At 41.7% G+C, this 24920-nt stretch overlaps 1 protein-coding gene across 1 annotated transcript in view; it reads right to left on the reverse strand.

Moving 5' to 3' along the window:
* Nucleotides 1-2836: 2836 nt before the first annotated feature.
* Nucleotides 2837-24920, reverse strand: part of KCNT2 (potassium sodium-activated channel subfamily T member 2) — a 299141-nt gene continuing 277057 nt past the window's right edge. Inside the window, exons 25-30 of the mRNA XM_056844277.1 lie at nucleotides 21923-22006; nucleotides 19181-19309; nucleotides 14236-14256; nucleotides 10365-10665; nucleotides 7910-7994; nucleotides 2837-3005 (exon numbers count right to left, since the gene is read on the reverse strand). Coding sequence (XP_056700255.1) covers nucleotides 2894-3005; nucleotides 7910-7994; nucleotides 10365-10665; nucleotides 14236-14256; nucleotides 19181-19309; nucleotides 21923-22006 — 732 coding nt within the window. The 3' untranslated portion in view covers nucleotides 2837-2893. The remainder of the gene's footprint in view (nucleotides 3006-7909; nucleotides 7995-10364; nucleotides 10666-14235; nucleotides 14257-19180; nucleotides 19310-21922; nucleotides 22007-24920) is intronic.

The following is a 24920-nucleotide window of genomic DNA, read 5'->3' on the forward strand; positions in this document are numbered from 1 at the left end:
GAAATGTCAGAAATTTTGCATCACAGTGTTTGATTTTGACATTTACCCACAGCATTGTAAATGGGCACTGGCAAATGATGGAAATGAGAATGACATTTGCAGAGTTTTTTTTTTTTTTTTTTTAAAGCTCTCAATTGGCTTTCATCAGCTAAATGCCACACATTTTCTTCTGTAACCATAAGAATTAAGAGTAAATGTCATTCACCTAATTTCTCTGACCAGGAACCAAAGAACTGTACAAATAGATTAGCTGGCCAAAGCACAGATCTTTGCCTATGTATGTAAACAATGACACAAGCATTTTAGTTTCAGTTGGCAAAGGTACCCGGAGACGATGATGTAAGCAGTGAAACTGGCCAGAAGATGTTACCACTGTAACACTGCAGAAAGAATGGACAGCATAAGAAAATGGTTTTTATTTATTCACATATAGCTGATGCATGGAAGGTATAGAAATAAAGAAACCATGAGTGCCAGTGGCTGGAACAATAGCGGGTTCCTTACAATGAATATTACATCCATTTAAAATGCTGTCATCATATGCAGTCGGCTACTGTCACATGCATGGATAGGTTTTGCTGAGAAGTTTTGGCATTGTTTGATTTGCACACACAAATTGATAGTAGCTCTGTCAAACAATATAGAAAATATATAACCTGTACATGTGATGCTAACAAAAAGTTCAAACAGTCAGTATTGCCCCATTCCTACTCCTTTTGTTATCTCGCAACAGTTTTCTGTGTGGTAACAAGAACTCCTGTCGCCTTATTAAAATTTGATGCCAGCATTCAGTCTGCTGTGGGTTCATGCATATGGGGAGCTGCTTCTGTGTAGGCCTGGCCTCATGTTGCAGCGCTAACATCGAAGAACTGCAACATTCACCAAATCTTCATGGTTTCACTTTAAAGTATTTAAAAGATGAAGTGATCTGGCACAAGCTCTCACGCCATAACAGCAGTGCATGAACCAGGCCATGGTTGTGACTATATCTCTTGAAAGAACACCATCACAGTTGATTTCCTGTTTTTGGTCTGTTCTTCTGTTGAATAAGAACTGGATGGATGCGGGAGCAGAATCCCAGAAAAACTGGTGCTGTCCTTGCAGTGACTTGGTTACAGTCTCACAGGCTTTCCCTTAAAGAGAAACTGTTCTTCCTTTTTCTCTAGGAATGGAGAATACTTTTGGAAATGGTGAGAGGTGTACATAGCCTCATGAGTTCAGAATCCATGGACTATTATAAGGTTAAACCCACCAACCCCCCCCCATAATGGCTTAGCATCATCTGCCAGTTGTGGGGGAAAGAGGGTTGGATGAAAACAGCAGCTGAGACTTAGCCCGAAACGTGCTTCTCAGCTGTTCCTGCACTCTGACACATTCCTGTTAATGTAAACTCTTCTCAGAAGAGGCCATGATTTTTTTCGAGAATTCTCCAAAAATATTTGGGAAAACTCAGACCATTCCAAAATAATAGGGGTAGATTTGACTCATCATTGCTTTTCTCCAGGAATGACTGGCCCATTGGAAAATCATCCCAAAATGGCAGCATGAAGCTATATGGTATAGCAGAAAAGTCTTATTTTGCAGATCAAAATCCTGAGACCATAGGCTGCATGTTACATGCATATACCACAGACTATGTTTTCAGCTGTATTTATTTCTCTCTCCCCCGCCCAAGTAATCTTTTTTGTTGTTGGACTCCCAATGGTCTACCATCAAGGAGACTGAATATATTCACATGTACTTAGCTTCAGAAATGTTGCAGCACCATTCACACCCAGATCATTCACTGCTTCCCCTAGCCATACTTTCTATCATTCCTTCCTTGTGGTAAATGCTCCATGTAGGTTTTCAGTTGTTCAAAATGCCTGACTTCCTAAACTGGACTATACAAAGCTCCATGCTTCTTAGCGTATGAAAAACCAAGCCAGGACTTTGGTAAATAGGGTATGTGTTTATCCTTACACAAGATGTAATAAGTTGCAGCAGTCATCACCCAAAATATGGTTAAACACCAGACATTCCTATCCCGGCTGTGAAGTATTTGTTTCAGAACCATATACAGATCTAAACAGTATTGCATTTACCTCTGGCTGTTGGACTTCATACTCAACAACAGTACGGTGCTTGTTCTTATTCCTCTGTTGCTTGGACTGCAGAACAGGTTTATATTTGTTCTCTTTTCACAGATACAAATACCTATTCTTACCCTTTCAACAGTGAGGGCTATAAACTGAAATAAATAATTTTCTCAAATGGTCAGGGATTTAAATTTGTTGACAGAACCATAAGTAAACATGAAGTAAAATTAAACAATGAAAAGGAGCCAATAAAAATAAACACCAGAACAGTACCATTTAGTGTTGACATTTCCTGTCTGACTAAGAAAATGAACTTTCTGAATCCATGCTATGTACTTCTCTTGAATTCCAGCTTTAAGATACTTGGAATTGCACAGTCTTCCCATTGTTAACAACTTGTAACAATAAATTATAGTTCTGGGACAAAGAAATCACAACGAAGCTGAAGAACTGGTCATGATGGGAAAATGAAACCTTAATAATCTAGCATCTCTTTTGGGGGGAAAATAACTTATTTTGATTCCATATTAGAATCTTTCTTTTACTGAGAAGCACTGTAAGCACATCTTTTCCATTTTCCCATGTTTCTGTTATTTTAACCTCAGCATTAGAATAATTCTTTAGAGTCATTATACAACTTTTCATAACAATTAGTTCTGTGTTTTGAGTAAAAAGTGAAGTTTAATTAACCAGTCCATTATGGCTGGTCTCATGAAGGTCTCCAGACATAATGAATACATCTTCCTCCTTGCACTAAATTTCAAAACAGCTATTTGTATAAAAAGTGTCTTTTCATCCATGATCTGTATGATGTATCAAAGCTGTGTTTCCTCTCTGGTGTCTTGTCCAATGGCATTACAGAAGCTGTCTGTCCTGCTGGAGGCGCTATTTGGAACGTAGGACAATGGATCTGGGCGGATCAAGTATCTACAAAATGACAATTGCCATACTGTTTAGGTCCATCAGACTTCACAAGGTAGAAAAAAAAATCCACCCCAAATGCAATTAAACTTTACCCAAATTATTAACAGGACAACATATATTATTTACTTTAAAAACTAATCATGCCAGTGTACCAAAAAATAGCTTTTGTGGAGCGAACATCAACATTTTCAGAATAACTACAAATCAAAGTAAAGTCAATCCAGCCTAATCTAGAGATCCAAGAAATCACAACAGCAGCTGCCTTATAATTCGAAGGCCTTCCTAAATAGGGCTGCCACTGCCCTAGGGTCTCAAAGTATTTTTGAGGAAGTGAAAAGCAGATGGGTTCTGCTCTGTCCAAAGAGTAGGGCAAGCTGCACATCCCATTCCTCCTCCTTTAAGGTTTAACATGGAAAATTCTGAAAATCAATTTCAGCATTCCCCTGCCCTTAGAGGTTACACATATTCATGAGTGTACAACTACTGATTAAAACACTGCCCCCAAAAGATATTAATAAGATCTTATCAAAATTATTGTGTGCATTGTGCTTTTATCAATATGTATCAGTAATCTGCTTGCATAGTGGTCTGAACAATGTCCAAAAAGAATCACATCATCTTTACATTATTGTAGCACTTCCCCCAACATGTCCACAGAGGGACAAGTTTAGGAGAATGTATGGACCAGATCCATGGATCTTCTATTCAGGGGATCAGATCAAAAAACAATTCTGTAAAGGTTAATTGGATTCCTTTTGAAAACAGGAAAGAAGCTCACTCTGAGTGATGTCTTTAGGCTTCTCAAACCCTTCTAGCTATTCTTTTACATTTACATCCAAATTATCTTTATGGATGCTAAAAGATCATCAAATATTAGCTTTCACAAAAACTGAAAAATTGAGACATTTGTGTGTGCGTGTGCGTGTGTGTGTTAAGCGCCGTCAAGTCGCTTCCGACTCATGGCGACCCTATGAATGAAAGTCCTCCAATCCACTGCTTCAGTTCTTACGAAAACTCCTAAATGCCCCTCGATGTGTTGCTGGTGTTACTCTTCGTTCCGAGTTTGGCCAAATGTCACTTGAAGCTAGGGCGTGGTTGGCCACCTTTAAACTACACCTTAAACTGTGCTTTAGCACTGAGGGGTTCCTAGCTTCTCTGAAGCATGACCCTTTTAAATCCTCATGGCAAAAAATCTTAGATGAGAAACTGGCATTGTTGGGCTTCTCGCAGGATATGTTATCAGATCTTGGGAAAACTGAAGCTTTTGCCAAAATTAAAATGCGCATTAAAGAGCTCGATTATAACAGCACTACTTTTCGTGCTCGTCGTGTCTGTTCATCCCAGTTCTTCGGAATACCCCCTCCACATGGTCTGCCTGCCTATACATATTATCTGACATCTCCTCGTCTCTGTAGAGCTTTTTGCTTGGCTAGATTGAATGCTAACCCTTCTATGGTAATGCAGGGCAGAATTCTGAATATACCATACTCAGACAGGATCTGCCCTTGCTCTTCTGGCTCTGTTGACTCATTAGCCCATGCCCTTTTGGAATGCTGCTTTTACGAGGAACTTCGATCGCACTATATTTCCCCACTTTTAATATACAAATCCAATGCCTCTGTGACTGACATAATGCCTTTTTTACAAAGCAATAGGGACCCTAAGGCTACATTGTCAGTGGCAAGATTTGTTTCAATCCTTATATCCCTCCAACACTAGATATATGCTGCTCAAGATCAATTGATCAAGGAGCTTCTAAGGGATAAAAGGAAAAGGAAAGGAAAGTCCTCCAAAATGTCCTATCTTTAACAGTCTTACTCAGATCTTGCAAATTGAGGGCTGTGGCTTCCTTTATTGAGTCAATCCATCTCTTGTTGGGTCTTCCTCTTTTCCTGCTGCCCTCAACTTTTCCTAGCATGACTGTCTTTTCCAGTGACTCTTATCTTCTCATAATGTGACCAAAATGCAACAGCCTCAGTTTAGTCATTTTAGCTTCTAGAGTCAGTTCAGGCTTGATTTGATCTATAATCCACTGATTTGTTTTTTGGCCGTCCACTGTATCCGTAACACTCTCCTCCAACACCACATTTCAAAGAAATCTACTTTCTTCCTATCTGCTTTCTCACCCATACATAGTAATAGGGAATAAGATGGCATGAATTAACTTAATCTTGGTGGCCAGTGACACATTCTTACACTTCAGAATCTTTTCTAGCTCCTTTGTGGCTGCCCTTCCCAGTCTCAATCTTCTTCTGATTTCTTGGCTGCAGTCTCCCGTTTGGTTGATGATGGAGCCAAGGAATAGAAAGTCAATTTCAATTTCCTCATTGTCAACCTTAAAGTTGTGTAATTCTCCTGTAGTCATTACTTTTGTCATCTTGATATTCAGCTGTAGTCCTGCTTTGGCACTTTCTCTTTTAACTTTCAGCAGTAGTTGTTTCAAGTCTTCGTTATTTTCTGCCAGTAATGTAGTATCATCAGCATATCTCAAATTGTTAATGTTCCTCCCTCCAGTTTTCACTCCATCTTCATCTAAACCTAATCCAGCTTTCCTAATTATATGTTGTGCATATAGATTGAAGAGATAGGGAGATAAAATACATCCTTGTCTAACACCTTTGCCAATTGGAAACCATTCCGTTTCTCCATATTCAAAATGATCAGATGTGGTGGCACACCCATTTCCTTTAAAACCAGCCATAGCTTTTCGTGATCCACACAGTCAAAAGCTTTGCTGTAATCTATGAAACACAAGCTGATTTTCTTCTGAAAGTCTCTCGTATGCTCCAGTAACCAACGTATATTTGCAATATGATCTCTAGTGCCTCTTCCTTTTCTAAATCTAGCTTGAACATCTGGCATTTCTTGTTCCATATATGGTTACAGCCTTTGCTGTAAGATTTTGAGCATCACTTTACTTGCGTGAGAAATTAATGCGATGGTCCAATAGTTGATGCAATCTTTGACGTCTCCTTTCTTGGGAATTGGAATGTAAATGGATCATTTCCAGTCTGTGGGCCATTGTTTTGTTTTCCATATCTGTTAGCATATTCTTGTCAAGATTTTGATGGACTCTGTTTCTGTGGCTTGGAATAGCTCTACTGATATCCCATGTGCTCCTGGTGATTTGTTTCTCCCAATTGTTCTCAGTGCAGCTTTCACTTCACTTTCTAAAACTGTAGGTTCTTCTTCAAAAGATTATTCTTGGAAGGAATCTGTCATCCTTTTATGTCTTCTGTGTTCTTCAGTGTATTGTTCCCACCTTTTCTTCATTTTGTCCTGTTCAGTCAATGTATTTCCATGCTGATCATTCAGCATGCCTAACCATGCTTTAAATTTCTCTTTTATTTCTTGGATCTTGTGGAACAGATCTCTTCTTCTTCCTTTTTTGTTGTTCTCTTCTATTTCTTCACACTGGTTATTATAGTAGTTCTCTTTGTCTCTACGTGCGAGTCACTGGAACATTGAATTTTGACTTTTGATTCTGTTGTTGTCCCCCTTTACTTTTGCTTCTTGTCTAACTTTTGCAATTTTAAGAGTTTCCTCAGACATCCATTGAGGCTTTTCATTTCTTTTGGCTACAGGGATGGTCTTTGCACATTCTTCCTTGATAATATCTCTAGTTTCCACCCATAGTTCTTCTGGTTTACATTCACTTGAACTCAGTAATGCAACTCTGTTCTTTACGTGGTCTTTAAACTCTTCAGGAATATTGCTCAAATTATATTTTGGTGCTATGAATTTTCTGGTGTTTTTCTTAAGTTTTAACTTGATTTTTGATATTAACAATTCATGATATGTACTACAGTTGGCTCCTGGTCTTGTTTTTACCAAAAGAATAGAGCTTCTCCATTTTCTGCTTCCAATTATGTAATCTATTTGATTTCTATACTGGCTGTCTGGTGATGACCATGTATACAATCGTCTGTTTGGTTGCCTGAAACGTGTTTGCAATGAACAAATTGTTGTCTTCACAGAATTCTATGAGTCGTTCTCCTTCTTCATTCTGTGCTCCTAGCCCAAATCTGCCAACAACATTTGATATTGCTTTGTTTCCTACTTTTGCATTCCAGTCACCTATGATTTATGACATTTAGCTCAACACATTTCTGAAATTAACAATTGTTTGGCCTTTCCTTGACTTGTGAATCGCCTGTCCTGCAATCTTTGATTTTGTATTCCATAAACGATTGTCTTAACTTTTCTAACATTATTCTACAAGCATTGCATAGCACAAAGCAGACCTAGAGAAAATGTGTAATGCCATCAAATTTATTAACTAATTCCAATTTTGGAATTCCAAATATTTTATGATGGTTTGCTTTGTTTTATTCTATTTCACATATCCATAAAGTAAAAGACAGAGTGCTTTGGATTGAAGTGGTCCCTCGTTGGTTGTCATATACCATTCTGATGACCAATTTGAGCTCATTTTTAAACTCATTCTCCTTCAGTTCCACCCAAAGTATGTGACTTCCCTGTGTCTTGATAACAGAACATTATGCATTTATGGAACATTCACATCAATGGCTGGTGATGGCAGGAATGGAAAAAACCATAAAACATTTTGATGTCAGGACAAAGTTTTGCTAGACTTTACAGAAGAGGAGGCGGAGCTAGACATGCAGCTTCCATTTCTGTCAACAGTTAAGGTGTTTTATAATATCCAGCTTGTCACTGAAATTGTTAACTTTCTTAAAACTCATGCAAATGTACAACTCTCCAAATGTGTTTTGAAACTTGCATTCAGATTTCCTTTTATAATGCCTAAAAGGGGAAAAATCACTCCAGGGAAGGAAACCATACAAGAAAGCAATCAGATACAAAAGAGGAAATAAATAATCTTTACTATATGAAAGTGCAAATAAGAAGCTTCAGGAATCTTATCCTCTATGGTTTCAACTTACACAATATCATTCAGTTCTAGCCGTGTGTCTGGTGAAGGATTGATCAGGATATAAGATAGGGTGTTCTGATGATCATTCATTTCATCTACAGAACAAAAATACACACAGAGAGAGAAATTAAAGGATGTCAGATCACCTTGTTCAAATACGCAGATTCCGCTTAGATTTAAGGTGGAACATAAAAAAAAATTACCTCCATCATTTTCTTTAGTATTTTTTTAAAGAGAAGGAAAAAGATGGGACTGGGAGAGAGACAGAGGGGAGAAAGACAAAGAGTGTGAAGTGGGAGAAGAAATATGTAATTAAAAAGTGGATCTCATATTAGAGATTGGGGTTTAGTGTCTGAGAAGGCTCTGTGAGGCTGGTTACATGCTTTTGTTGATCCTATATGAGCCCTGCCAGATCAGACCAATGATCCATTTAAGCCCAACATTATGTTTCCTCCACTCATCAAGTAGATGCCCAGAAGGTCCACAGAAGGGTACAGAGACCAAAGCCTCACTGCTGCCACCCCTTCACTCCAACAACTGGCACTCAGAGGTAGACAGCCTCTGACCCTATTTAACCATCTTACCTAATAACTACTTGTGGGCCTATCCCACATGAATTTATCTAATCCTCTTTTAAAGCCTGGTAAAATAATGGCCACCACTGCATCATGTAGTAACGAGATCCAAACATCAGTTATGCACTATTTAAAGAAATATTTCATTTTGTCTGTACAGAATCTACTGCCCATCAACTTCATTGGATGTCCTCAAGTTCAAGTGTTTTAAGAGAATAAAAACATTCCCACTATCTCCTTTATCTATATAATACATAATTTCTATCATGTCCTTTTTTAAAACTTGGTCCCCCCGCAATCTAAAAAAGCCTGAAACTATTTAGCTTTACCTCATAAGAAAAATGTTTCACCCCCTTGATCATTTTGGTTGCCCCTTTCAGCACTTTTTCAACTCTAGTATATCTATTTTGAGATGGGGGAACAAGAACTGTACACTAGGGCTGTCGATTTGGTTCGTCCTGAACCGAAAAACCGCCGAATTTCCCCCAATTCGGTGGTTTCCGGTTCGGGAAGAACCGAATTCAAAAAAAGGTGGGAAACGGGAGAGCCGAATTCCCCGACTTCGGGGTGTCCGGCAAATAAATTAGGCAAATTCGGGGTTCGGCTCCCCCCGCGGGTTTTCATGGGGCTTCGCTGAAGGTGCGCGGGGGCCCCTTTAAACAGATCTGCGCCTCCCAGCTGGGAGACGCAGATCTGTTTAAAGGTCCCCCCGCGCGCCTTCAGGGAAGCCCCCTGAAGGCGCGTGGGGGGGAAACAGATCTGCGCCTAACAGGGAAGGTGTGCGGGGGGCTCTTTAAACAGATCTGCAGCTTCCAGCTGGGAGGCGCAGATCTGTTTAAAGTGCCCCCCACCCGGCTTCAGGGAAGTCCCCTGAAGGCCCGCGGGGGGTGAATTTTCCCCCGAACTCCGGATCTCGCCCAAATTTCAGGGATCCGAAGCGGGGGAGTTCGGACTTCGGCACGGCCTGAATTTAAAAGGGCCAAATTTTGCCGAAGCCGAACTTTACCAAAAAAAAATTTCAACAGCCCTACTGTACACAGTGTTCTTAATGTTGCAGAACAATAGATTTATACAACAACATTAGTATATTGACGGTTTTGTTTTCAATCTCTTTCCTGCTAATTCCAAGAACAGAATTTGCCTTTTTCACCACTGCAACACATTGAATTGACATTTTCTTTGAGCTACCTTCAATGACCCTAAGATCTCTTAATTAATTTAAGGGGCCCTGACCTGGATGGCCCAGGCTAGCCTGATCTCATCAGATCTCAGAAGCTAAGCAGGGTCAGCCCTGGTTAGTATTTGGATGGGAGACCACCAAGGAATACCAGGGTTGCTGTGCAGAGGAAGGCACTGGCAAACCACCTCTGTTAGTCTCTTGCCATGAAACCCCCAAAAAGGGGCCACCATAAGTCGGCTGCGACTTGACGGTACTTTACACACACACACACACACACAAATACACACACACACAAAGGAATTGTAGAAAAAAAGAAATCTCTCATCATAAAAAGATATGTTGCAACTCTTATACAAAGCTGTTCTTACACAATTGCTCCTCCTTTGTGGTAATGTAAGAATGAGGAGCTCTCATGTAAGGAGCACAAATGGCATATGAAGAACCAGATTTGCATCAGAAACTGGACTGGAGTGGGAAGTGATAGGCAGTATTAGACTTGATTCTATCCATGTGATTTTCCCCACACAATTTTTACATTCTTCCATTACCAGAGCATGATGGGATGAGAGGAACTACGGGGAAAGGCAACCCTACTGCTATAATCATGTTAAATTTCACCAATATAACAAAATGATATTTTGACCACTCTAGTTTTATTTCACCCAGCACAACCCTACACAAACCCAAGATAAATAATAAATAAATCATACCATATCCTGCTGTTGAAAGTCCCAGATGTTTCATTCTGTTTTTCACCAGTTCAGCAAGTTCCTGTCTTTCTGACCTTCTGTAAAGATTCATTCGCTGTTGACTTATTTTCTCTGCGGTTTTTGCAGAGTGTTTTGGCGCTTTTCGGCTCAACCGTCGAGCCCACTGCATACTTTTTCGTCTTAACAAGGGATGATCTGACTGATCGCTGGAGGTTGAGTTACGATGGTTGCTACGGTAGTTAAACTGGTCTTTATTATCCTTGGTGTCCTCCCATTCTTCCACACTGATAGATATTTGAGACTTCAAAGAAAAACCAATTTCAGAAATTAAATCTTTTTGGAAATGCCTTCCCCTTTCAGTAAATAATTGTAACTTCACAGTCTCTCTCACTGCCCCTTCCATCTTTCTACATCCAGTTCTGCTACTTGTTAAAGTCAGTATTTGCCATATTGGATCCCTGCTATAAACTAGACAAAAATAAGGAAATGTGTATATTTCTTTGGACCAACTTACTGTATCACCCATCAGAGCAATAGCAGAAGGCTATGGATCACTGAAGACCACATAGCATCAAATAGTGTTGATGAAATAATATGCAGAACACTGTGATAACTAAACACTAGCAGCACTATATAAGTCGTTAAATACTTTTGTGTACTTATTCATTTCCAGATGCACAAGCCCTGACCTGAATGGCCAAGGCTAGACCAATCTCATTAGATTTCAGAAGCTAAGCAGGGTTGGTCCTGGTTAGTACTTGGATGGGAGACCACCAAGGATGTCCAGGGATGTTTTACAGAGGCAGGCAAAAGCAAACCACCTCTGTTGATCTCTTGCCCTGAAAGCCCTGTGGGGTTGCTGTAAGTCAGCTGCGACTCGATAGAATTTTCCACCACCAATACCTCATTTTTGTCCATTCTACCTTTTTTGAACAGCAAACACTGCAATTTTGATTATATGGGCAATGGCTTGTACCCAACATGATCAGCTAGTGGAATGAAATGGAGATGCTCAGGATAAAAGTGGACATACATATTTTAAATAAATTAAAAAGGAAGGAAGGACAGAAAAAAAGAAGGAAGGGACTATCTAGCTTCCTCTCCCACTACAACTTGTAGACTGCCAGACTTTTTTTAGGGGGAGGGGTCAGCAGATACTCTAGAATAACACAAGGTTGGTGGTGGGGAGGAGAACTATATCTCTGTGCTTAATTTTTCCCTAAAGGTATGACTTTATATATAAGAAAGTAAAAGAGAACACTCAGGGACACCACATCAATGTCTTACTTGTCTCTTGCCTGTGGGGATCCAAGAGCCTGGAGGAAGTTTCCTTCCCCACTCTCTCAATTGTGCCTTATATTATATATCACTAACCTCAGAGTAGGGCTGTCGATTCGGTTCATCCCGAACTGAAAAACAGCCGAATTTCCCCCGATTTGACAATTTCTAGTTCGGATGGAACCGAATTCATAAAAGGCGGGAAAATGAGCCAAATTTGGCAAGTTCGGGGTGATTGCCAAATAAATTTGGCAAATTCAGGGGCTCCGAATCAGCAGCATAACCATAAAGGCATTAAAAACACATTCGCGCCTTTCTGCGGCTCTGGGGGGCATGTTTGGAGGTAGAGGTCCCAAACTTTCAGCGTAGCTTGAGGTGACCCTTCTTGCAAGAACCCCCAATCTTGGTGACAATTGGGGCAGGGGGTCTCAATTTATGGGGCCCGGAAGGGGTCCCCCCACCCATCTGCCCATTAAAGCCTTTAAAAACATATTCGAGTTGGGCCGTACCATTACCCTGGCCCGGGGGTATGGTCTGGTGGTTGCCTTGGCAGTTGGGCCATACCATTACCCTGGCCTGGGGGTCTGGTTGCCTCAGCAGTTGGGCTGTTCCATTACCCAGGCCTGGGGGTCTGACTAAAAGGCAATTTATCCCGATTTATGGGGTCCCCCCCCAATCTACCCATTGGAATGAATGGGAGCAGGCAATCCTTAATGTGCATCTAGAGAGCGGCAAATCCAAGGCAAAATCTCCCATGCCAGAGAGTCTGTGTGTGTGAGTCTGCTAGAATCGTATTGGATAGGATTACTCCTGAGTCCTCCCAGTCCCTGCTCCTGATAGAAGAGAAGACATCCACAGTAAGACCCATTTGGGGGCTTTTCTCTATAATTTTTTCCTGTGTGTGTGTGTGGGGGGAAAGATTCTCTGTGTGTGTGTGTGTGTGTGAGGGGGGAAGCCAAAGGGGGGTGGGTTTACCTGTTCTGCTGAGGGGTGGGCTTGATTGCCTCTGTGTGGGACTGTGCTTTCTACTATTTTCACCGATTGCAAACTTTGTGTGGAGTTAACTGTGGGTCAGTGAGTCTCTCTCTGGCTGGTTCCTATTGTTTCCAATGGGCTGTGCAGCTGCTCCTGTTGTTTCAAATGGGCTAGCCTGTCATTCGTTTTAGTACATCCCCTGTAATGTATTTCAGTGGAGTCAATGCAAGTCAACCGACATTCCCCTCTCCCATTATCTTCAATGGGCTGGGCAGCCTTTCCCATTGCTTCCAATCAGCTGACTTGTCATTTGTTTCAGTACATCCCTTTTAATGGCTTTATCCCAATGGGCAGATGGGGAGGACCCCTTCCGAGCCTCATATCTCGGGACCCCCTGACCCAATCTTTACAAAACTTTGGGGGTTCTTGCAAGAAGGGTCTCCTCAAGGTACTCTGAGATTTTGGGACCTCTACCTCCAAACATGCCCCCCCAGAGCCGCAGAAAGGCACGAATGTGTTTTTAATGCCTTTATTCCTGTAGGCGATTTTGGGGGGGACCCCTTCCGGGCCCAATATCTCGGGACCCCCTGACCCAATCTTTACAAAGCTTGGGGGTTCTTTCAAGAAGGGTCTCCTCAAGGTACGCTGACATTTTGGGACCTCTACCTCCAAACATGCCCCCCCAGAGCCATGAAAAGGCGTGAATGCGTTTTTAATGCCTTTATTCCTGTGGGCGATTTTGGGGGGGACCCCTTCTTGGCCCCATATCTCGGGACCCCCTGACCCAATCTTTACAAAACTTGGGGGTTCTTGCAAGAAGGGCCCTCTCAAGCTACGCTGAAATTTTGGGACCTCTACCTCCAAAATGCCCCCCCAGAGCCGCGGAAAGGCGCGAATGTGTTTTTAATGGCTTTATTCGGATCCGAATTGGGGGAGTTCAGACTTCGGCATTTCCCGAATCAAAATGGGCCGAATTTTGCCGAATCCAAATTTTACTGAATTTTTTTCAACAGCCCTACCTCAGAGAGAAGAAGCACTAAGATCCAAGAAGAACCTTGATCTGCATCAGCCTCATCCTGAGTTCTGTTTTTTGTCTACTTTAAAGTGTGATACTATTGGAAACTGACATACATGCAATCATTGTATACAAAAACTTTGGTAACCATTAGACTATTTCATTTTCCCTATCCTCAGTGATCTATATATACTGGCTTGTATCATAATACTTCTTTTTGACAAGGGAAAGACACTTTTGTCAACAGAAGAGGGGGGCAATTTCCACCAATTCCCCCTTCCACTTAAGATCCCCACTTTGGCCTCTATGCTGTTCATGGCCACAAAAACAACTTTTCAAAGATGGGAGAAGACCCAGTGGTCCTCAGTTGGAGAGGGAAATGGGAAAGTCCTACTTCCTGAGCACCACTCCACTAGCAGATCTAATTTTATACAAGCCACCGACTACATAATTACTAGTTAGCTTATTTTCAGTGTCGATGTATGCCTCAAGCATTGATTAACTATCCTTTCCTATATTTTCTTTCATTTTCCTACAACAGCTCAGAGATTTTCCTCTCTAGGCCAGTATGGGGTGAACAGAAACATGGGACAAAATACTTACTTGTGAAGCCATTTCTCGAGACTGACATAAAGTGGGGGGGGGGCAAGGGTGGGGAGGAAAGAAAACAAAACAGCATTCAAACAACACTGGCCAAACAGCAAATACACAGAGACAACTCTTAGTGGAGATAATACTGAAGTGTATGTGGATAAATAAATACAAACAGTTTGCTGCATGTTTTCATGTGAAATATACTTGCAATTTTAATTTTCAGCCATTTGAACATACGACTGCAGGTGGTATACTCACATATGCCATCATAGTTCATGTTATAAAAGTGGCTATTGATCATACTATCAAACTACATACATTATAGTTTGTTTTTTACAATAGTTTTATATACATATCCCTCTCTTTCTCCCACTCTTTCCTTTTCTACATGCATTTTTCCACTTAAACACCAAACAAGAAAGCGTCGGCACCACTGATGCAACTCGGCTTAGGTCATACCAAACAACCTAGTATTTGATAGGAGCCATTGTTTGGGTTAGATAATATTCAGGTCGTATTTGTTGCTTATATCTTGATCAGTCTGTCTTACTGTTTAAGTTCACTTTATCTGTATTTATTTATTTATTTATAAAAATTATCATCTGGTGTTTTCTCTTGAGTTTTTACAATGAAAAACCATGAACATTTGAGGGTGACACTTGAGACCCAGGAGAAGGCACACTATGTCGAATTGCCATCACAATTAAATACAAATGAAACCCTCAATAAAGTACAATGCCACATTTGGGGGTACTGAGTATACACTGATGCTAATTATATGCACATTTATTTTACATTAAATTATAACAAACATACAAAAGTGAACTGCTGGGCAACAATTCTTTAATGCAGATAAGTGAGGTAAGTTATTAGACCTCCATTTTATACTTTGCTTTCTATGAATTGGTAATATATTTATTGTTATTGCTGACTGAAGAATGTAATATCTTGAAAACATTTCAAGGTGTTGAAACATTTCATAGGCTTTTGAGAACACAGTCCTTCAATGACATTTCTTCACAGCTAACCTTTATTCTCAGAAGCAATGTCTGCTTCTTTAAGAAAAAAAATGCCACCAAGGTATTGCAACACTTTTTTTCTGCAATCTTGGTAGCCAACACCCTAGGGACTTCTAAGCCTGGTTAGTGTCAGCATGGAAAAGAGGGTGTGAGACAATAAAAATGTTTTTTTAAAAAAACAAACAGGAGGTAGGAAGGGAAGAGGTGCAAAAGAGAGAGAAGGAAAAACTGAAGACAGGGGAGGGAAATAGGAAAGAATGTATGGGCAGAGGTTATTAGCGGGAGAAACAGAAAAAGTATCTGGGAGGAAGAGAAGGAAAAGTGAGGGACCACATAAACTGCCAGGGATAGGCACAGAGGAAAAGCAACGAGAGAGGAAATGAGATCCCCCGCTACGTATCCTCATGGGCTCTCCCATTTGTACTATTATATTTGATGTTCTATTATTTTCCAATTTGTAACGAATCTCTTCAAATCAGACCTAGTTCACAGAAATAGCACATTCAAGTTCTACAATACAGCGCACAGAAAAGGTGGTAAAACTGTTCCTAGAGGGCACTGCTTTTGATTGGAACTGAAGCTCATTGACTATGCTATATATATTTTTAAAACTCCTGGTACATAGATATCTGGAAGAAAATGTTTTGCCTAGCCTTCTCCCTGTCATGAAAATTTTAGAAATGCAGGGATTGGGGACATTCAGTTATGTGACCCTCCACCTATATTGTAAAGTGGTACAGTCCAGGGATAGTTTTACCAATTCATCTGCTGTTTGTATCAATTAAGTCAAAATCTTTCTTCAAAATGTTTCTTCAGCACACAAAGCCCACTCATTCCAGATCTAAAATATTTAAAATTACTACAAAAATAATAGCCTGTGATTCCAACACCAATTCCCAAAATAATAGGCTCAAAAAAACACATTTCACAATTGTAAAGAGACATCCCCAAAAAGAAAAAAAATAGAATTATTGAATTTTGCTTACAGTGAAACTGAAGGAAAACCTGAATTATCCACACTGTGGGAAAATACTTGAATTATTTTTGGAAACCTATAAAGATTGTACTAAAAAAAGCAAATTTTCTCAAGATTTCTCAAGATTTTCTCAAGATCTGCCAGAAAGAAACAATGTTGAAGATTTCAGTTCTCCACTCAGCCTAATTTTTGAGGTCACAAGACTGATTTATAAAGTACATTTTTCTGTCTGTATCAGAAGTTCTAGCTTCTCTTGCTATATGTTTACAGTGTAATATGAATTGAGCATTTAAGATATGGCCAATAGCAGTTCTTCTGATAACAAAAGTAGGAAGAGTTTAGGAGAAGCTGCATGGTAGAACTGATGTTGTATAAGCTGAAGGTCCCAAGTTCAATCTCTGGCAGTTTCCACACTGTCTGTTTGTAACATTTCTTGAAACATTTTAATTATTTGTGTCTGAACTGTTTCCCCTCCGTTTGGGGTTGGAAATGATTTGCAAAAATTTAATCTGCATGTTATCAACAAACACTTATATGCCGATGTTTCCCTTTACTCAGTTGCAAGGATGTCTTCCCCTAAGGTGTGGACATGTTTGCATCACTACTCATTTCTCTGCCTCTCTGCTGTGAACACCCACTGTGTAGCACATGTCCTCTCCCCTCTCCTCCTGGCAGCCATGTTTTGCGCTCTTAAAATTGTTTTTGAATGCACTAGGAGTACTGAAGGATTGTTGGAGCACTAGACAAAACTATCCCCCCCTCCTCCTTGTTCAGGGTGGCTTACAATCAGCCATCGGGTTAGGCAGTGAGGACAGATAGATCTCCTGCTGGGCTCCAAGATTGCAGGGCTTTTCCCTGCAGTTTGAAGAAGATATAACACAAGCACATAAGCAGGTGCGAGAAGTGGGAAGTAGAGGGGTTGCCACAGCCAGGATGGTTCCAGAGCTTTGGGGCTTCTGCTGTTTAGCTTCCACTAATGGCTGGCTTGTGCCTCAATGAAGACTACAAATCCATGGATTGTGTGGGGTGCTGTGTTTATTTTACTGTGTTTTTGGTTAAACTCATTCTGGAAATCGCCCCTTCTCGATCAGCCCCTCCCCTGCAAAGCACCCTGCACCTGTCAAATGCACCCCAATGTTGCTGATTTAGAGAGCATTTCTGAAAGGGGCATCAAAGGCAGGAAGCAGGCAGGCAATGAGCAACAGAGGGGTCAATTCTGCAGTGCTCAAAAAAGTTGCAGAGAATGGCAGCCAATCAAAGTGCACCATTGCATCAATGCTGGTGCGCATGTACAAAAACAAAAAAGGGGGGCTAAAAAGACGGGGGAGTGTCTGCGACATCACGAATTATGCAATGCTCCCCCAGGGGAGCATATCAAGTTTATTGGGAAGGAGCAGACAGGATGAAACAGAAGGACTACACTGGTGAAAGAGGCGGCATGAGGACAAAAACTTCGCATTCTATGCCAAATCTTAAAGATCAAACATGAGGATACTCTGTAGTAAGTTAATGGTGCGGTAACAGCCTGTGAACCACCAGTTAAGGATCTCAGATAGCAAGTACTGGGGAAATCCTGTTCTCTCCCTGAAACTCTGAAGAGAATGAACTCAGTGAATAAAGTCTGACTGGATATAAGGCAGCTTCAAATGTTCAGTTAATTTATTGTGTTCTCCCAGTGCTGAAATGAAATGGAGGGATAGGCGTGAAACCTCAAGAAAATGGCTCTACAATGGCCAGACAACTACACAGTCTACACATGCAGCAAAATGAGGAGGTAGAATTCTGAGGTGGTAGGAAGGGCTGTACCTCTTTACCCTGCTCAGGGAGGTTATGATTGCAGTGCTACTCCATGTAAAAAATAAATAAATAAATCCCTGCATTAAAAAAATAGCACATCAGAGAGAAAGATTCTAATTTATCCCTCCACATGGTGTGCTTGTTTGTTATTTCTGGGAATTACTAATTTAAGGGATTATTGAAAAATGTAATCCCTTACCTGAAGTGGTCCATTCTACCGCCTCAGCATTCTGCTCCTTCATTCCTACCCCATTGAGCTGCACATATAGCGTATCCTTAATACTGGGCAGAAAGTTTTGTGATTAAATGAAACATATGAACAGGCCTAATTAAGGCCACTTCCAGGTTGGGGGCGGGGAGTGCCCAGGGCCCTCTTCCCTTCTCTGCCCACCACCAGCCTCCAATGGACAGCATTCTTCCCACCCACCCACTTACATGACCCTCATCTGTACAATCCCTCCCACTGCATGCGCTCACAGCTACCCACAGTCTCTTTTCCCAGTGGTGCCAGGCAGTACATAACTAGGAGTGCCACTGCTCTGGCTGCCAAAAGCATCACCATTCACCACCATACACCACTTGCACAACCTTTTGCAGTAGTACTGGGCAGTACAAATAGCCAAAATCGCAAGTGGCAAGCTGCTCTTAAGTGGGTGGGGAAAAGGTGCACTGACAGGTAGCAAGGCAGGGAGTTGGAGGCAGTAGGCCCTGCTAGAAGCCCTGGGCCTGGCAGCTGCCCTACCCCAGGATATGCTGACATAGGACCTGGGCCTAATTTCAGAAATCTAGATTCATCCATCTGTCCTTTATACTCTGATAGTTGGCAAATGCAGGGGGTTGGACTAGATGACCCTGGTGGTCCCTTCCAACTCTATGATTCTATGATTCTAAATGCATTCAGGTCAGAGTGGTACAACGGTTTTAAAAGTTCTCTCAGACAAAGTGAACAAATGTACTGGGTGACTTTATGTGGTGGAACAATGGGAGGGGACATCATAGGCAGCAAAGAACTGGTGCTTAATGTGTTAATTGGCTTCAGAGAAAGGCAAGCAAAACCGTGTCACTGTGATTACTATCAAAATTTATGACAAATACTACATGAATAAAACTTTTCCCTGCAGAATTCCTTTAAAAAAATATAAGTACATTAAACCATTCATACCTCAGATGTGGTTAGTTTGTGTGATTCAGTTCTATAAATTCCAATAGGAACATCTCCTGTAGAAGAACAAAGCTTCTGATAAAGTCTGGCATAGGTTCTGATCCACAAATCATCTTCTGTGATTTTCATCTAAGCAACAAGAACAAAAAAATAACAGAGCTCTAATTTTCTGATTTACTTGACTTATTCAGATACTTAACATGGAAGTTATTACTGAAATTACTGCAGTAAACACAAGATGGGTCTTTGGGCCATTAAATGATTTATTCAGCTGTTGCTTAGTTCTCACAAACTATAAAAGATTTTGCTTTTTCTAATACTGGGATTAATTTAACTGGATGGTAAAATCCAGCCATAGACTTTTAAGCAAAATAAAATGGTGGCCGGAATTTAAAATCTGTCATAGAGAACTTGAAGAATTCATAGAAGGATTTCTGGCATGAGGAAGAAGTATTTATGCACCTGCAAGATAAAAGCAGCACTATGAAGCACAAATAGCCATAAAAGCAATATTGCTACAGACACTTTATAAGATGTGTGAATGCCTGAAACAATGTGCGTATGTGACACCCATGGCCATTTTACACCTACTATTTTTCTTTTATGGACATTGCCTATGTACCTTTTGGACAGATACACCTCAATATTTTCAAAGGATGCTGTGAGACCAGCTGCTAGGTCTGCTATTTTTGATAAAATGCTATTAACCCTAACTATCCACTGTGACCTTTCCAGGGGTGAGAGTTTGAGAAATCATGCAGACACCAAAGGCTATACCCCTCAAACTGTGCTTTGGTCACTCACATTTAATCTTAATTCTTCCTGCTTCTTGAAGTATTAGTTTTATGTTCTCTATGGTTCCCTGTATGTTGGGTTAATACTTACAAATTTGGAAACTTTGGTTTTTGGGGTCTAATACACTGCACATGGAGGCCTGAGACCTTTTGGCCAGACTACTGAGGAGATAAATATCCTGAAGCCCTGAAAATTTTTAATTTCTGTGGGACCTCTTGCGGAGGAGGGGTATATAAGCAGCAAATGGGGGGACAACCCCTAGTTTCTCAAGTGGGGTAAACATTTTCCAGGGGACTGGTAAAATAACCCAGTTTGTTTCCTCTCAAACAGTAAATGATTTGAACCCATGCAGGATACATTTTGTTGAATTTGGGGGTTCAGTATTACTGAAAACACTGACTGGACTGGAATTTACAACATTGGAATATCTGAATCAACTATACATCAATTTACTTCAACGAATTCCTCTCTCAGTGTGAGTTTTGATAAAGCAATGCCTTGTCTGAGGCAATATACCGTATTTTTCGCTCCATAGGACGCACCTTTCCATAAGACGCACCTAGTTTTTAGAGGGCCCTGACCTGGATGGCCCAGGCTAGCCTGATCTCGTCAGATCTCAGAAGCTAAGCAGGGTCAGCCCTGGTTAGTATTTGGATGGGAGACTACCAAGGAATACCAGGGTTGCTGTGCAGAGGAAGGCACTGGCAAACCACCTCTGTTAGTCTCTTGCCATGAACACCCCAAAAAGGGGTCGCCATAAGTCGGTTGCGACTTGAAGGCACTTTACACACACACAGTTTTTAGAGGAGGAAAACAAGAAAAAATCTTGTTTTCCTCTTCTAAAAACTTGTCTTATGGAGCGAATGCCGGCTGGGCGCGTGCGCGTCGGGACGGCGCGAGCCGGCGTTCCCCACCCCGACAGCCAGCTGGGAGGCGGGCGGGGCCGCACAGAGCCAGCTGGGTGCGTGCGCCGGCTCACTCTGTGTGGCCCCGCCCACCTCCCAGCTGGCCGTTGGGGCGGGGAACGCCGGCTCGCGCCGTCCCAACGCGCACACGCCCAGCCGGCATTTGCTCCATAAGATGCACAGACATTTCCCCTCACTTTTGAGGAGGAAAAAAGTGCGTCTTATGGAGCGAAAAATACGGTACCTCTACATCTTACCTTGCATTGAATGTATTCTTATCAAAGATTGTTTAAAGCCAAATCTATAGCATGTGGCCTGCTGTGATGCAGAGACTACACTGCTAGGCTTGGACATGGAGAAATGAAAGTAACCATAAAGTTCAATGTATAGCCTCGGGCCCATGAGCCAGGTGCAGCTCAGAGGTGGCCCTTCACAGGCCTCACAAATTTTAGTCAATATGTGATTGAACATGTACCTAAGGGAAAGAAAACAAGTTTTTAATTTGTACGAAACAGAGCTATTTCGCTCTTGGATCTCACCATTCTCTTTTCTGTGCAGCATCTCAGCTATGCCTGAGCACATGTTTCATAAAGGAGAAGCCCACTGCTAGATGATACTGATCATTGAGGGGATCAGTCTGTGCAGAACAATAGAATTTCCATTCCTGGACCACTGGCTGAGAAGAGAGGAACCCTCAAACAATATAGAATTTGGCCACCCTTGACCTGAGGCCATACATTGTCTCTGCCTCACACAACGTATGTTATTGTTCTGCAGGTAACTTAGCAAGAACTTTACAATAGTTTATTGAAAGGTTCTTCCTCCCAACCTCACCATGTTCTTGCTTTGCCATTAAGCAAACATAGGAATGCTCTCCGTCTACTTTTGAGAAATATTTTGCTGATTTCAAAACAAACAGATGGTCTGGCTTGGAGACAGAAAAAAAGCAATACAAAGAAAGCACTGTTGTTTAGTTTTTAAAGTAGGGTACAGACCTTAACCATGTGGGATTTAAACAACAACAACAACAATAACAACTTACAGAACAAAGAAACCCAGATCCTGGTGTGGTATCGAGTCCTAGCAGAAGTCTTGCAATAGAGATCATGTAATCTTTAACAAATGACTGAAAAATTAAAAAGGGAAAAAATACATTTTAGCGTACTTGTATACATATTGCAAATAACTTTGGCATTGTGAAAGGCAGGATATAAATTTATGAAATATGGTTTTACTGAAAGGTCTGCTGACTGTGCAATGGGTGGTGGACAGTGCCATCAAGTTGCAGTCGACTTGCTTTTAACAGAATCTCCCCCTACTGTGCAAAGCGCACAAACCTGTGCAAGCCCCCCTGGAAGGAAAGTGGAACCAGAGCTGAGCCCGCTGCTGCTGCCGCCAAGCCCACGGCTCCTGGGTCAGCTTGTTTCAAAGCCAGGGCTTCAAGAGGACTGGACGGCGCTCTGGCTCACGGCTCCTGGGTCAGCTTGTTTCAAAGCCAGGGCTTCAAGAGGACTGGACGGCGCTCTGGCTCATAATCTGAGCTGGGAGTTGTGGGCAGGGGGCTCAATTCACCTGATGGAAATAGATGCTCTTCCTGCACCCCAAGCAATTTCTTGCCCCTGGAAATCATGCAAGGCCATTAAGGCTTTTTAGAGAAAAGGAACTGCTGCTCAATGTCAGGGAAGCATTCCTCCTCTCTATGCCCATCCCTGCTGTCAGTTTGGGGGGGGGGGGGCTCCTGCCCAGCACATTGAGCTGGGGGTTGGATTCAGCCAGGCTGCCGCTCAGCTATGCCACAATCGGCTCTTATCTGAGAGGCAGTGCAGCTGCCCTGGGGGCCTCCTGACCTCACATGCTGAGCTGGGGACTGGGGCTGGGCAGGCTGCTGCTCCCCTGCACCATGCTTGGCTCTCCTCTGAGCAGCAGTGTGCCACTTCTTCTGCATGTGCCACCTGGGGCAGGTGCCCTCTCTCTCCCCCCCCCAGATCTGGCCCTGGGTAGAGAGCTTCAGATTTGGCTCAGTGGAGTGGTACAACACAGGCCTATATATTTAGATATGCTTCTCGGTCTTGCAAAGTGTGGTTTCTGATCACAGCAAGCTGGACTTCTCAGAGGTGGTCTTCATGTTCTATTTGAGATAGAGATTAAGACTCTATGGCCAATTTCTCCATTCACTGAGTAGTTCAAGTTGTTGTACAAAAACCAGTGTACTCTGAGACCCTGCTGTGATAAATCAGAAGCTATTGGTTATGATACTTTCTGAGAGGATCCAGGCTGGAAATGTATACTGGTGTAATATAAATAACAAATACTTATTTTAGACATGCTCTCACTTTGTCCTTCAGGCCCATCTCATGTTCCCGATCCTCTGGGATAGTAATGCAACAACTAACTAGGGCCTGAAAACAGGATATATGCAAACAGAATCTAAGTGCTACAAAACCACAGTGAAATTTGTTTGAATGTAACAATACTAGTATAATTTCAGGCAGGTAGTTGCGTTGGTCTGCAGCAGAAAAGTCTGACTCTCAAAAATTTATACTCTGGAAATCTTGATGGTCTTTAGAAGCGATGGTATTTAGAGACAAAATAGTCCCCTTTTTGCTGATGGATAGAGACCCAAATATAGCATTGGCCATGGCCAAATATCCCTCCATCATATTTTCCTCTAAGAAATAACTGCTCAGGACCTATGAGTCATAGGAGCAAAGAAGGAAAGATGGTCTTTAGAGCAGTGGAATCTAATTTGGAGAACCGGATTTGATTCCTCACTCTTCATGAACGGTGGACTGTAATTTGGTGAACCAGGTTTGTTTCACCGTTCCTCCACATGAAGCCTGCTGGGTGACCTTGGGCTAGTCACAGCTCTCTCTCTCTCAGCCCCACCTACTTCACAAGGTGACTGTTGTGGGGACAGGAAGGGAAGGTGATTGTAAGCTGGTTTGAGACTTCTTAAAGGTAGAGGACATCGGGTATAAAAACCAACTCTTATTCTTCTTTAAGGTGCTACTGGACTCGAATCTTGCTCAAATATTGGTATAAAGTACTCTACCATAAATCATTACTGCTAAAAATGCAGCATAAGATAAATGTAACTTATCATGTAAAACAGGCCATCCTGTATCCCTGGCCTGTGATCAACCCAAGATATGCTTGCTTTCAAGGACTGGGAAACTCATCCTTTGAAACCAATACATGCAAAGAGTTGTACTAAAAATATATGATACAAGGGGGGACCTTCACTGGATGTAATGTATAGACCAGCTCTCAGATATTATCAATTTAAGTAACTGATGAGTTTCACAGTTGCTCCTCAGAGACAAGATCTATCTTTACAGATAGCCAAGAAACCTTGGAAAGGATGTGAACACATTTCAGCTTCTCACAGATGAAGTGCAAGGCACAAAACCTTAGCATCATTTTTTGTTGTTGCTAATAGCAGTAAACAGCAGAAGTCAAGCAGTTGGCACGACAGAGTTCTTCAAAACCTCACAGCTCCCTAAATCACCTCTCAGCAGCAGGATATTCATTAACTCTGCGCTGAACAGTGGTGATAAATGTGTGTCTTACAGTTCTTTTTATTGTATGCCCAGCTTGTCTTTTCCCCAACTCTGAATCCCTTGGAAATATTTCCCCCTGTTGCTTGACTCAATTATTGAGACCAGTTAATATGCCTAAGGGAGCTGGTTGCTTGGTGGCTGTTCTGATTGACCACAAGAAGCCCCCCAACAAGCAACCAAGTTAGAAAGGATAAGGGAGGGGTGCATTGCAGGATTTTTAAAAAAATCACCCTGTCCTCTTAGAGGTAGTAATTTTTGTCTCTCGATTGTATGGAAACCACATGTAGTGTTGAGGGGATGAAAACAGCAGGGGGTGAAGTGGTGCTTTTCAACCTCTTTCTGAATTTACTGGCTGGGATATGGAAGCACCGAATGCTGGACCTGTGAGAGAGAATGGCTTGGCACAGAGAGAAGGCTTTTCCTTAATGTGAACAAGGAGAATGGGAGTTGGGGAGATTAATGGAAAGGTTTTTCTGTCTT

This window comes from Euleptes europaea, chromosome 2 (genome assembly GCF_029931775.1).
Source record: "Euleptes europaea isolate rEulEur1 chromosome 2, rEulEur1.hap1, whole genome shotgun sequence".
Classification (NCBI taxonomy): Eukaryota; Metazoa; Chordata; class Lepidosauria; order Squamata; family Sphaerodactylidae; genus Euleptes; species Euleptes europaea.